The sequence below is a fragment of the Oncorhynchus clarkii genome, chromosome 10 (assembly GCF_045791955.1).
Source record: "Oncorhynchus clarkii lewisi isolate Uvic-CL-2024 chromosome 10, UVic_Ocla_1.0, whole genome shotgun sequence".
NCBI lineage: Eukaryota > Metazoa > Chordata > Actinopteri > Salmoniformes > Salmonidae > Oncorhynchus > Oncorhynchus clarkii.
Genome location: NC_092156.1, coordinates 36,706,845 through 36,720,708, shown reverse-complemented (window position 1 = coordinate 36,720,708; position 13,864 = coordinate 36,706,845). Strand labels below are relative to the sequence as shown.

At 39.7% G+C, this 13,864-nt stretch overlaps 2 protein-coding genes across 5 annotated transcripts; one reads left to right on the top strand and one right to left on the bottom strand.

Moving 5' to 3' along the window:
* Window positions 1–157: 157 nt before the first annotated feature.
* On the bottom strand, window positions 158–9,210 carry LOC139418407 (adapter SH3BGRL-like). 4 transcript variants are annotated; one of them, XM_071167810.1, is made up of 4 exons: window positions 8,866–9,210; window positions 2,521–2,706; window positions 874–954; window positions 158–566 (listed from the first exon to the last, which is right to left on the bottom strand). In XM_071167810.1, the coding sequence occupies exons 2-4, from the start codon at window positions 2,680–2,682 to the stop codon at window positions 531–533; spliced, it is 279 nt and encodes a 92-aa protein (XP_071023911.1). In that variant the 5' UTR covers window positions 2,683–2,706; window positions 8,866–9,210; the 3' UTR covers window positions 158–530. The 4 variants fall into 4 exon arrangements, with proteins under 4 accessions (XP_071023911.1, XP_071023912.1, XP_071023910.1 ...); XM_071167811.1 differs by lacking the exon at window positions 8,866–9,210 and adding an exon at window positions 8,020–8,189; XM_071167809.1 differs by lacking the exon at window positions 8,866–9,210 and adding an exon at window positions 5,211–5,682.
* Window positions 9,211–10,131: 921 nt separating this feature from the next.
* LOC139418406 (non-histone chromosomal protein HMG-14A-like) lies at window positions 10,132–13,098 on the top strand. The gene is made up of 6 exons (XM_071167808.1): window positions 10,132–10,316; window positions 11,110–11,136; window positions 11,402–11,431; window positions 11,610–11,657; window positions 11,844–11,945; window positions 12,120–13,098. Exons 1-6 carry the CDS (start codon window positions 10,302–10,304, stop codon window positions 12,147–12,149), a joined length of 252 nt encoding a protein of 83 aa, XP_071023909.1. The 5' UTR covers window positions 10,132–10,301; the 3' UTR covers window positions 12,150–13,098.
* The last annotated feature ends 766 nt before the right edge of the window (window positions 13,099–13,864 follow it).

Sequence of the window (13,864 nt, the reverse complement as noted above, 5' to 3'; positions counted from 1 at the left end):
ACTCACTGCCCCTGCTTTTCAGCTTCTGCCTTCTGTGGCATTCCATTTAGAATGTAAGGAGAACTGAAACAATTATGTGACAACGGTATTCTTTGCAATGTTAATTTGAGCTAAACAAGAATAACAAGGAAACTGGGTAAGAATAAGAGAGACTGAGTAGTAAAAGTAACACTTTTATTATCAAACATGAAAAATATTCTCATATGTGCAAAGCATGTCTTTGTCATCTACTAAATTCCTAGTATTTGGGCACTCATTCTGCCTTGATTTCAATATGATATTGAACATGGGATACTGCCCAGCATTGACTTGGAACTATTGTAGCAGTACAAGGTCACCACTTTAAAGACATTGTCAAAAAACACAACATTTGGTCAATTTGATACCATTCTGATTACCTTTCACAACAAAATAAAGCGCTATGATTGGTCTGAGAAGACGTTTTCCAGACGAGCAGTGGCAAGCTGCTGTAGAGCTGAATGGAGGATGACAGGAGAGGGCACTGTGGTCTGCTATTTAAAACCATGCGGCTACTGTTGCTCCAGTCCAGCCAAGGCCTCTGCTTCCTGTGGGTGGTATGAAAACAGTGCTAAGAAAATGATGCAACACCAGGGTTGAGACCAATTGTAATTATGCTTCCACCAAAAGGTGTATGTAATTTCACAGGAACAATTTTTACAGTTGCCAACAGAACAGTCTGGACCTGCAGGTCATCCTTCATTGCCTCTGTTTGGCAACAGAGCTGTGAAATACATGGTAGTAGCGGAAACAAGCAATCATTCAAAATAGATGGACTGGTAACTTGCACATGAGTATGGTCCTCTGTGTGTGGTTTTGGCAGACGTAGTATGTCCATAAGGCCTTGATCTTTACCTTGGAGCCTGGAGGGGCTGTTAGGCCCAAGAATGCATACACTGCATGCTCCTCACGGGCATCAAAGAAGGCCTCATAATTCTGCAACGACAATACAAAAGGTAGCTGTCTCACTAAGTATGTTTCAGAAAATTATTACAACAGAGATCATGCTCATGGACCTCAACTCCGTCATCAAGAGACTGGGTCAACTCAACATGACAATAGACGGCTGCACAATCCACTCCAACTCCACTGTCAGGAACCTTAGTGTTACATTTGACCCAACTCTGTCATTTGAACCCCACATCTGGAACATCACCAAGGCAGCCATCTTCCACCTCAAAACATCTCACGACTCAGATCTTCTCTCACTGACCTCGCTGCTGAAATCCTCATTCACGCCTTTGATTTATCACGCATGGACTACTGCAACGCCATTCAGACTCCCCTCCAAAACACTGGACAGACTTCAACATATTCAAAATTCAGCTGCATGAGTCCCCCCCCCCACCCCCCCACCCTCATCAAACTCCACTGGCTCCCAGTTCAATATAGGATCATCTTCAAATTGCTCATGCTCACCTACAAAGCACTCAATGGACTGGCGCCAACATACATTACTGGCCTCCTGCACCCCTACACTCCCACCCAATCTGTTCACTGCGCTCCTCTGACACCGGCCTCCTCACCCTCCCTTACACCAGGGTCCGTTCCATGGGAGACCAGGCTTTTAGCAGGGCAGGGCAGCTCCCCAACTCTGGAACTCCCTCCCTCTCCATGTCAGAACCTCACAATCCATACACATATTCAAGTCCACACTAAAGACACACCTCTTCACACAGGCTTACCCGGACACTCTGTTGTCTTAGCTTTTATCCTCTGTCTAGTTCACCTCCCTGGTTAGTCTGTGCTTAAGATTAAAGGTTAAAGAAGGATTTTTAAGCCTTGAGACAATTGAGACATGGCATGTGTATGTGTTCCATTCAGAGGGTGATTGGGCAAGAATAAATATGTAAGTGCCTTTGAAAGGGGGATGGTAGTAGGTGCCAGACACACCGGTTTGTGTCAAGAGCTGCAACCTGCTGGGTTTTTCACACTCAACAGTTTCCCATGTGTATCAAGAATGGTCCACCACCCAAAGGACATCCAGCCAACTTGACACAACTGTGGGAAGCATTAGAGTCAACATGGGCCAGCATCCCTGTGGAATACTTTCGACACCTTGTAGAGTCCGTACCCAACGAATTGAGGCTGTTCTGAGAGCAAAAAGGACGGGGGGGGGTTTCCTAATGTTGGGTATATTAATATTCTTAATTATTTGAATACATGATTTTATAGCTGTTTTACCCTGCTGATGTTCTTGTGTTTGTAAAGTAACTTTGGGTGTCGTGAAAAGCGCTTAAAATAAACTTTATTATTATTTATCATTATTACACACATTGCTACAAAGGTACCCGGCTGCAATATTCTCAAAGAGTACGTTGAGAATGTCTACCTTAAATTAGAACAGAAAAAATATAAACCAGGCACTTTTGCTTATCAAAGCATACTTTTCTTTCCTATGCAGTTGCTAGCATACTGTCTGTCCTTTGACCTCTCATCAGCTTCAGACAGTAAGCTTCACTACACTGTGAAGGCGTCAGTACAGTACAGTACAACACTCACCCCACAGTAATGTTCTTCATTAAATATCTGTGGAGGCAGGGGGACCCCCGTCATTGGTCGGAAGTCCTCAGGTACGTTCTCCCTCATCCATTTCCTGTTTTCTTCACTAGTTACGATGTCACACTCCTTAAAGTCAATCTTGTTGACAGTTAGGAAACCCATGATGTCTTGCTGCTGCTTCTTAATCTACAGGCAGAAAGGAGATGAGATATATAAATAGGTAATATAATAATTAGGGATGCACAGTATATCAGTGAGCATATCGGAATCGGCCAATATTATCTAAAAATGGCAACATTGGCATCAGCCCGATGTCTAGTTTAACGCTGATGTGCAAAACCGATGTCAAAGCTGACGTGCACACCTATATAACGTAGGTAGATGACGTAATGACGCCACAAAATACAGTGCTACACAGAACAAAAGCAGAAAAATACTAAGCGCACAATTCCAACAAGTAAACAAACGGCAAGATAATGGAATTCATTGCCCTTGACAATCAACCATTCTCTGTCGTGGATGATGTTGGCTTTCACTGACTGTTCGAACCCCGGTACGCACAATTTTTTTAGATGTTGCTCTACCGGAGTTACACAGTATTGTTGCAACGCACATCTATGAGCTACTTGCTATGGGCGTCACTGCTATTAGCTTCACAACTGACATTTGGACCAGCAATGTCAGCCCAATGAGCATGCTGAGTCTGACAGCACTGTGGGTCGATAAGTATTTCGTACTGAGGAAAGCTGTATTGCATGCTCAAGAATGTGCTGGTTCTCATACCGGCGCTGTCATTTCAATGGCATTTGAGAACATGTTTGAAACTTGGAAACATGAACACTCTCCTAGCGCCATTCGAACAACTGACTGGAGAAATAAGCTCATCAACTGCGTCTGCAGCAGACGTGATACCCTCTGTCATGGCATTGAAACGCCTGCTCAACAAAACTGCCGACACAGACCGTGGAGTTAAAACTTGCAAAAGTACTCAAGGCTTTGAACAAGTGATTCGGTGGTTTTGATTATGTTTTACTGGTAATGGGGACATTCGTAAATGCCAACAAAAAAACTTTTTGGTCAGTGTGGTGTGTGTGTGTAACCTTTATTTTAACTAGGCAAGTCAGTTAAGAACAAATTGTTATTTACAATGATGGCCTACCCCGGCCAAACTCGGACGACGCTGGGCCAATTGTGAGCCGCCCTAGGGACTCCCATGGATTCGAAACAGGGACTGTAGTGATAACTCTCACACTGAGATGCAGTGCCTTAGACCTCTGCGTCCATGTGTGTGTAACTATTTAACTGTACTAGAATGCTTAAAAGACCACTAAAATTCTAAATATTGGTTATCGTTACCATTTTTTTGGCAAGGAAAATATAGGATATCGGCCAAAAATGTCATATCGGTGCATCCCTAGTAATAAACATACAATAATAATACTGTTTTGATGTGTAATAAAGGGTGGAGTATGGGGAGATAAGCCTCTATTCACTTTGCAGAGCCTCTGCAGCTGGGCTGCATTCTACAGGAGAGCCTGGGGACTGAGACGGACCCAATAAGGCCTCTGTACAACCAGGATCAGCTCAGAAGACAGGCACAGACCAAATATGGCAGTAGGAGGAGAGCCCAGTGTTCCCTTGCAACCTCCTCTGTTCTGTCTAAACTTTGCACTTCACATAGAAGCCTGTCTAGAAAATCCTGTATAGACAACATTTCTGTATAGTCATGGTTTTGACTTGCAAATTCACAGTAAGCAATAATATCCGTCGTTTCAGACCAGATATTTCAGAGGTTAGCTGAGGCAGTCGTTCTGTAGCCATTGTGCTCTTTGCCTGATTCAGCCACCCTCACCATTCTTTAGAGAGTGATGCAATTGGGTGAGGTATGAAGTTCACATGTCCAAAGACTGATCCTGTCCAGCTGTTCTGGCACAGAACACCACTGGCAATGGTCCTTTAGTCTAGGCGTGTTGTTTTGCAGTATGTAGGGAAGGAGTGGTGGCACACAGGAAACAGGAAAATGGAGGAAGGTTGTGGTGGAGGAGTCAACATCTGATGGTAGAGTCTAGTTAAGTTTGACCCCTAACCCTCACCACAAGGCCATTTGTTTAACCAAGTGCTTTACCTAAACATTCTTGTGTCTGCATGCTTAACCCTTAAAAACCTTCCTACACAGAGGGGGTTGAGCAGGAGTAAGAGACTGCTACTCTCACAGACAATGAATATGTGATTATGTATCCTCTTTTGATTTTATACTGTGCTGTAAATGCATTTTAGATACAATACAATCATAGTTTTGTGTTAACACTAAATTAACAATATATACAAATGAATAGAATAATAGTCATATGACAAATCAATATCTCCCAAATTGAAGGCCCTCTTTATCAAATCATTGTTTTAGGTTAATTACAATAGCCTATGCATTGTCATGCATGAGAATACTATAGAATCGAATGTATTTGTGCAGCTGTCAGTCCCAGCTTCTACTCTATTGCTCGGGACATCCCATGCACAACTTGCACAACTTTCAAAAGAAAGATCATTTCCATAGAGCTTAATACATTTAATATGCATAGCTACAACACAATAGCCCGAAACACCGAATGCAAATACTTTGAATTTGCCAAGAAAATGAACATAAACGGTCAATATGCTATAAGGCTTACTCAATACTCAAGATTTCTTACCGCTGTCGATCCAGAGGATGATGCTATGAAGACTTTTATTACCATGGCTGTTTGGTTCACTCCCCAAAACCCAAGTGAGCAAAGCACCGACGTCTCCAAATGATCTCCCTCTCTCTCTCTTTTTCTCTCTCTCTCGCTCTCTAACACCGTAACAACAGATGGAAATCAGATCTCTAAAAACAATTGGGAACACTTCAAACTATATATTGTAGTGCTTTCTAAATGCATTTTCAAATACATTTGACTATGTTCATATTTTGTTATCCTATTTATATAGTCTATAAATAAGTAATAAATGCTCCTCACATTTTTCAAGAATTTCAATTCAAATAATTGAAATAAAGCTAATAGATGTGCTCAGACATAAGGAAAATATAGTAATAGGCTCATAACCTTCTAACTACTATATACTATATACTGTCTGAAAAGAGAATAAGCCTATGAAAAATCCAGGTGATTATACCCTATGAACTACTTCCTGGTGTAAAACTGTTTTGCATGGGCGTCATGCTTATATAATCAAATTCATGAAAATATGGTAATTTAAGATATATGTAACATGATATTCATATTCGTGGATTAATTTACACCCAATGGCTTTCACGAAGGTTTTCGATTTTGAAAACGCAATCGAAAACCTTCATTAAAAGGCATCAGGTCCACGAATTAATCCACGAATATAATTTTACAAATATCGTAAATGACCACGTTTTCATGAATTTGATTATAGAAATTTGAAGCCCGTTCAAAAACAGTACCGAATCTGCAACAGAGAGTAGGCGGGACTTTCATAGGGTATTTGGCAGCGTCATTGAGTACCACAGTATGAGTCATAATACCCATGAAACCTAGCGGTAAAACTGGGAAATGGTTCCAATCGTTTTTTCACCATTCATTTGAGAGTCGGAGATTTTAGAACTACTTCATATAAGGTCTGTGTTTCATGTAGGCTTCCTCTAGCGAGACGTTTCGATAACCGTGCAAATCTCTTTCGGACAAGGTAACTTTTATCAATATTCGCCTGTAAACGGAATACCCGTTAGCTGCTAATACCTGTTTAGCAAAGGTTTCAGCTACCGATGACTTGCAGGAGCCTGCTAGGGTTTGTAGTCTTGCGTAATGTCTACTTTGAGGCTAATTATCATTTTCGAATATGAGCGCAAATGGAGCCAAATAAATAATGTGACCTTGTCCGAGAGAGATTTACATGGTTATCAAAACATCATGCCAGGGTAAGCCTATACGAAACACAGCCCTTATTTTAAGTGTTTCTAAAAAGGGGAAAATGAATGGTGTAAAAACGATTGGAACCATTTCCCTGTTTGACCACTGGGTTTAATTGGTATTATGACACCTCCACTGTGGGACTCTATTTGGTCCCGTCTTCCAATGCCCGTCTTCCAAAGAGCAGTGTTGTGTTCGAGACCGATTTCAAAGTGAAGAACGGAGGTGGGGCCAGAAAAATGCGAGTCCAATTGTAATTTTGTCAAATCAACACCATAATAAGAGTTCTGAAATATTAACATTTTGAACAACATATGGATTTTTTTAGACATTCAGAATAGTGAGAAAATGCTGTGGAGGAAAAATAGAGCCACTATGAATTATTACTAACCCAAACACAGTGGGGAACATTGGGCCTTCAGAGAGGGGCTACGGATTTATAAAATGATAATTATATTATTTTCAATGATCTGATTTAATCTCTTCAATATTTGTTGGAAAGGGTTAACACTAAAGAAGAAAAAAAAGATCCAATCAGGATTTTTCTTTTGCTGGTCTCTAGGGGGAGAAATCTAGCTAGCTAAATCAGCCATTGGCTAGGCCACCATAAACTAGATAAAGGCATCTGCCATTCAACTATTAGGGCAACTATTTGGAGTGACAGTGGACTCGACCAATCACATTTTTACTTAATGAGTGGGACCATTTTTACAAAAACTTATCGTAACTTCTGCCTTGAAGGCCAACCGGTCACAATAGAGAGCAGTAGTTTTCCCATTGTCTAGCTAGCTAGCTTTTGTTGTCGGCTAGTTTGCACTGGCTGCAGCGGGTGTTATCAAAGAGGATTATTGGTAATTTGTTAGCTTTTCCCTTTTCAAGAATGACTTTCAACAATAAGTTAGGTTTCAAATGATCATCTGGTGATTTTGGTGCTTTTGGACAATTAATTGACACTGCAGTGAATAAAACCAAACTACTGGAGTCAACACAGACCGGTGAGCTATAGCCAATCAGAGGTACAGTAGACCTTTATACAAACAAGCAATTTTCCACATGGGCCTGCCATCATTCACTTTGAATTGGACTGTTTACAGTCAGTTGCAACAGCGGACTTTAGATCATCAGAATGCATTTGCCAAAAGCCACAAAATAAACCTGAATGGATATGTTAACACCACGGGAGTCCTCTTACATTTGGTAACTTTACAGTCCTTTTGATCATACAATCATGAAAAGGTAGTTATGCACATCAACAACTAATGCTAGGCAGAGCAAGATGAGCTAAAATCTAAGGAAGGAACATTAGATAAACCCTCAAACTTTAAGCTAGTTTGTTAATAAAATTGCACTGATAAACGATGGGGAACTGTAGCCTCATCTTTTTTCTGCAGCTTGCCTGCCGATGCATGCTTGTCCCAACCAAGCACCCAAGCTAACTGGCTAAAGTTGGAGAGCGTGCTACTTCCAGACACAAATGAGAGACCACGTCACTGACCATTTTATTTGCCGTAGCAGAGCTGGTTAGGCTGTTTACATGTTATCTAGAGCGTTCTTGACTAACTTTTTTTCCCCTACATTTACTGACCTGTCATTCAGCAGGTGTTGCATGTTCGTAAATTAATCAGTTCTGTGCTCCAGCACACACAGACGAGAGTGCTCTGAAATCGGAGTAGATGGCCAGAGGGAATTTGCGAATGCTAGAGATATGCTAACTGTATAACAGTCGTTCAAGTTCTTGCTAGCTAACAAAATCACATCTGCATATTTAGCTTTGTATATGTAGCCGATGTGAACTGGCTAGCTAGTTAGCGGTGGAGCGCGCTAGTGGCGTTTTAATCAGTGACGTGACTTGCTCTGAGATCTTGAAGTAGTGGTTTCCCTTGCTCTGCAAGGGCCGTGGCTTTTGTGGAGCGATGGGTAACGATGCTTCGAGGATGACTGTTGACGTGTGCAGAGCGTCCCTGGTTCGCGCCCAGGTCGGGGCGAGGGGACGGACGTAAAGTCTGTTTCTTATAGCCACCGAAAACGATGAGGGGAAGTCATTAACACCCACTCTAATGGCATGAAATGACATCTTCCTAGCAGCTATCTAACGTTCTGTGTTGGGATAGCATAAATAGATTTGCGCTCTCAAAATCACACTTTTTGTTGAGGAAAAATAAAAACAAACAAATTCGAAATCCACAGTAATGCTTAAAACACATCAATCTGGTAGTCCTGTCCTGGCTCCCCAGTGGGCCTCTGTCCACCCAGGCCCATCCATGTCCAAAACCTTGATGCAAACAAGCATGATGACAATTGCGCATCACAAATAGCCTACTAACCAACATTTAGGATAAAACTTTTTCAATACCTGGTTTGCATACCCATTGTTGCATTAGTTAGCATTTACTGGTAGATATCATAAATTGAAACGTCTTTCGTACCCTACCTGCTACGGACGTCATTCATCTGTCAGCTGCTCCATTCCAAAACCAGCTGAGAGCTGCACACTCTTGCTCCTGGCAGATGATATTCCGTTGAAACTAGGCTGTGCCCAGCGCGCATGTGAATATATTTTACGTGCTTTGCGATTTTGTAGGCTACTTTGTGAATGATTTCCCTCTTGTACGATATAATTGATAAATCGTATACCTACACTGCGTTGATACACATAAATAGGGATTAAGAAGTAAGTATAAGCAATGCCCACTGGAGAAGAAAAAAATGGTATAGGTTTATACCTGCGTATACCCTCCACTATACCACTGGCCCTTTTTGTGTTTTACAAAAAGTGCACTATTCTACTTGAGTGCGCTGGTGTTACGGTTGCTGTCCTAACAGAATCACGAACCTGTCAATTCAATTCAAGGGGCTTTATTAGCATGGGAAACATGTGTTAACATTGCCAAAGCAAGTGAGGTAGGTAATATACAAAAGTGAAATAAACAATAAAAATTAACAGTAAACATTACACATACAGGAGTTTCAAAACAATGAAGACATTACAAATGTTATATTATGTATATATACAGTGTTGTAACAATGTACAAATGGTTAAAGTACACAAGGGAAAATAAATAAACATAAATATGGGTTGTATTTACAATGGTGTTTTTTCTTTACTGGTTGCCCTTGTGGCAACAGGTCACTAATCTTGCTGCTGTGATGGCACACTGTGGTATTTCACCCAGTAGATATGGGAGTTTATCAAAATTGGGTTTGTTTTCGAATTCTTTGTGGATCTGTGTAATCTGAGGGAAATATGTGTCTCTGATATGGTCATACATTGGGCAGGAGGTTAGGAAGTGCAGCTCAGTTTCCACCTCATTTTGTGGGCAGTGTGCACATAGCCTGTCTTTTCTCTTGAGAGCCATGTCTGCCTACGGCGGCCTTCTACGGCGGCCTTTCTCAATAGAAAGGCTATGCTCACTGAAAGAAATTACGTGTCCGATACCGAGTCAAGACCGAGTACAACTGTATCCAAGACCGAGAAACTCAATATGTGGTCTCGAGTACTACAACACTGGTTAAGCGCACGAATGCTTGCACAATTGCAACATTATAACGTATGTCATGCGCCAGTCAGTGGATACTGTTACAAAACATGAATACATCATTCACGTTCACTAGGAATTTGGCGCGTAAATTAACTAAGTTAAAAATCTTTATTTTTCAGACACCTTATGCCATCCTTTGATTGGCCAAGCATAACATCAGTCACCATTTAACCGCACCTATCCCCACCCCCATCCAACCACTGGGTTTAATGTGCTATATGTTTACTACAGTATTAGTAATAATAGAACGTCACTCTCTACAAACTGTGAACTCAATCACAAAATATAGGTCTTTAGTTTAATTGAAGAAGAGAACCTACATTCCAACATGCCCAAGAGAAAGGTATGTAGAGCTTAGATTAGTATGCGGATATACTTTTTGCCCGTATAAATCAGTGATATTATGAAGCGTTCGAATTTGTTCACTCTTGTAAAAAAAACTATTTGAAATAATTATTCGATTTTTTTGGTTTGCAAATATCGCCGTATTTTCCCGAATTTAGAATGTATTTTGCGATTTATTTAAGAGGCGTAAACAATCTTGTCTGAAACCAGACTGGATCTCCATGCTATTGAAACCACAAGCAGCCATGCTTTGCAGTTCCCATCCCATCCATCTCGAACACAGCGAAACAAAACGGATGCCTTTTGACAGTTAGAGCGTGTAAATCAGCATCGAGGAGGGTATAGTTTTTACTTAATAAAAAAAAAATCCTCGATAATTTCATTTTAAGACCGTCGCAAATGTAAATTATTTGAATGATTTCTTTGTTCATCGCGTTAAATGGGTGTATTCCCCCTTATCACCAGATGGCGGAACCCAATTGATTCTGCCCCTCCCCCTTATACATTTGGCGAAAACCGATGAAGACTAATGCCCCACTTAAAAGTAATGGTGCAACTGCTTCTGCTACTCAACGCATATAATTTGAAGCGCTCTTCTAGAATGAGTAGAGGCTGTCTGTTTGGGCAAAGTGGAAGCTATCGCCTATGTTTGCAAGGGGCTAAGTAAGTTTGTCAACTTGCAGTTACTCATTTTAGACAATAGATAAGTAAATATTCAGCGATATTATGTTGGGAAACAAAAGCATGCATATCTATCATCTTAAATAATGTATTTTTCATAAATTTTGCAGGGAGCTGTTGGCGATGTCAAGGAGGAGGTAAGTTATACACACACTGAATATCACCCTTGTTGAATAGGCTACAGGTTGTAATCTTCACCATGATTAAAATCCTCAATGGTGATCACTGGTGATTTTATCAAATTATTTGAGAAAATACTCCCAATAGTTAAAAGATAATGCATTCTTGAAATAGGGAAATATTCAATTGTCTGCATTATGAAAATACATCAAGCATCCTCATTCAATTTCTTTAGAAATGTTGTCACACACCTTTGAGTAGTATTATTTTCCATTACATTAGCCTTCAAGGAGATCTGCACGGTTGTCATCGGTGAGTCAATTATTTTTTACATTTATTTTAACTTTTTTACAGCTTCCTTTTGGAATTGTGATTATTTGATAAAGGGCATAAGCACCACTTTTTAAAATTCTATAATGTGTTTTATGTCCTGTTTCGTGGTATGCAATTCATTGCTTTGAGAACCAATATAGTCTTCTGTATTTTTCAGAAACCAGTACCTTCAAAACCATCACCAAATCCAAAAAAGCCAGCTAAGGTAATATTTACCTGCTTTCAATATCTACTCATTTACATGATTAAGTATAATTATGCCTATCATGTGTTTAATATGTCATTGTGCTCTTTCTGGCACATTCCCATATTAAATGTTTAGACAATTTCTTGATTCCGAGGTGCCAGGCAGAGACAATTTGACATATATGCATGTATATTGACCCCACAGAAAGAAAAAGAAGTAAATAACAAGAAGAAGGCGAAGGCAGCAGCGGTCGAGGAGCCTAAAGAGGAGACCCAGACAGAAAATGGCGAGATCAAGACAGATGAAGTATGTCATGCCATATCAGTGATACACAGTCCCATTTCTTTTACCAAGGTTGAAGGTAGATGTTTTTAGTTAGTTGTTGTATCTTACTATTTCTGTAGGCAAATCCATCTAAAAGCATTAATCATTCAGGATTCTCAGTGTATCACAGTGAATGGCTCTTTTGTCACCTTACAGGTAGAGACTCCAGAAGAGAAGACTGAGTAGCACTACTACCGTCCGTCCATCCCTTGTATGGCCCCCAAGTCTCATATGTTATCCCTAAAACATCCATTACCTTAACAGAGGAATATTTTTATCAACAATTTTGTAATTATTGGTACAGGGTTTTAGCTCAAAACACAGCTAAATATGGAGGATTGTTCTGTTGTGCAGTGGTCATAAAGTGTTTTTAAGCAAACATAATTACGGTTTTGTTTATTTATTAGTTTTGGTACCTTGTTGGGACTTTAAAAAATAATGCTGGATGGCAGACTAATTGCAGGTGGTATAGTGTCACATTGTAGGTTCACCAACTCATAACATTTCACTTTTGTAGGTGGTTGTATTTTTACCCTTTATGTACAGTGGTTTTTCTTTGGGAGGTGTTTACTTATTTTCAACTTGATTGTCTGTAAGCAATCTTGGAAACATTTTAAACATTCCAGGCTTAAAGGACAATTTCACAATTTTTCAACTTCATATTCATCATCTCGAGGACCACCGCAACAACATGTGAAAATTGCTAGTTTGTTTTGTTAAAAAATAGGAATATTTTCAATGACACCATCAGTGTGCATGGTGTGATTTTAACAAATTAGTTACCATCATTAGCTACTAATTGGACACTTCCTCCGTTTTTTTATCACAAAACATAGAACCCCCACATTTTCACATATGTTGATGTTGTGCTGGAGATTAAGCAGAACATTTTTTAAATTTCACTAATGTGGGCATACCTGCTTTTTAAATAAACTTGCTCTGAATTATTTTGACACAAATTATTTAAACAGAGGAAGAGGCTTGTTGGAAGTTGATTATACTTTTTGAAACAAATGTTGGGATTTTAACACTGAAAATTAATCTATTGAAATATGCAGCTGTGTTCCCACTGAAGTTCTGGATATTTAATTGGAATTTAATAAAATAGTAATTTCTCATGAGGTTGCGCAAGGTCTCATGACTTTACTTTTCATTATTACTGTATCATTACCATATCTAAACTCAATAGTAGACCATCTAGCCAACCAGTTGTTCTGATTGTTATTGTGGTATGTATATTATTGTAATACTGATATATAGTTAACATTCTTATAACAGATTGTGGTCAAAGGTAGCATTTTACAACCTACTGGATTTGGCGACATGTCGCAGTCACTATTTGCTGACCAAAATAAAACATTTGACTGAAAGGACCCTAGGTATCGTGCCAGCACAAATAACCACAAAGACATTATCTGTCTTGCAAAAGCATGACACTTTTCAGTTCTATACATTATGATTGTTTGACATGCAAATTTGTAATCATGCTCCAACTAGTAGCTTTATGGTAAGTTTTGTGCTTGTCTGAAAAAAAAACCTGTACTGCTGCTTGGAAGTTACAACTATTTTAATATTTTGAGGTATATGCTAAACCAGTTCAGCTTGTGTCATGTAGTGAAGGCAAGAAAATAGAACTTACTCATCACAAGAAAAGTATAATAGCCTTACTTGTTTGTTTATTTGAAATTATACTGAACAAAAATACAGTGCATTCGGAAAGTATTCAGACCCCTTGACTTTTTCTATATCCTTCTTTTAAATTCCCTCTATATACACGCAATCTCCCATAATGGCAAAGCGAAAAGAGGTTTAGAAATGTCAGCAAATGTATATAAGTATTCAGACCCTTTGCTATGAGTCAAAACAGCTCAGGTGCATCCTGTTTCCATTGATCATCCTTG

What these genes read in the sequence shown, in the direction of transcription:
- LOC139418406 (XM_071167808.1), top strand. An exon ending in GATCTGCACGGTTGTCATCG is followed by an intron (nt 11,432 to 11,609) that starts GTGAGTCAATTA and finishes TGTATTTTTCAG; the next exon opens with AAACCAGTACCTTCAAAACC. An exon ending in GCGAGATCAAGACAGATGAA is followed by an intron (nt 11,946 to 12,119) that starts GTATGTCATGCC and finishes GTCACCTTACAG; the next exon opens with GTAGAGACTCCAGAAGAGAA.
- LOC139418407 (XM_071167809.1), bottom strand. Translation starts at nt 5,255, where the DNA reads ATGGTAATAAAAGTCTTCATAGCATCATCCTCTGGATCGACAGCG. An exon ending in CATCCTCTGGATCGACAGCG is followed by an intron (nt 2,707 to 5,210) that starts GTAAGAAATCTT and finishes TTCTGCCTGTAG; the next exon opens with ATTAAGAAGCAGCAGCAAGA. An exon ending in ATGAAGAACATTACTGTGGG is followed by an intron (nt 955 to 2,520) that starts GTGAGTGTTGTA and finishes TTGTCGTTGCAG; the next exon opens with AATTATGAGGCCTTCTTTGA.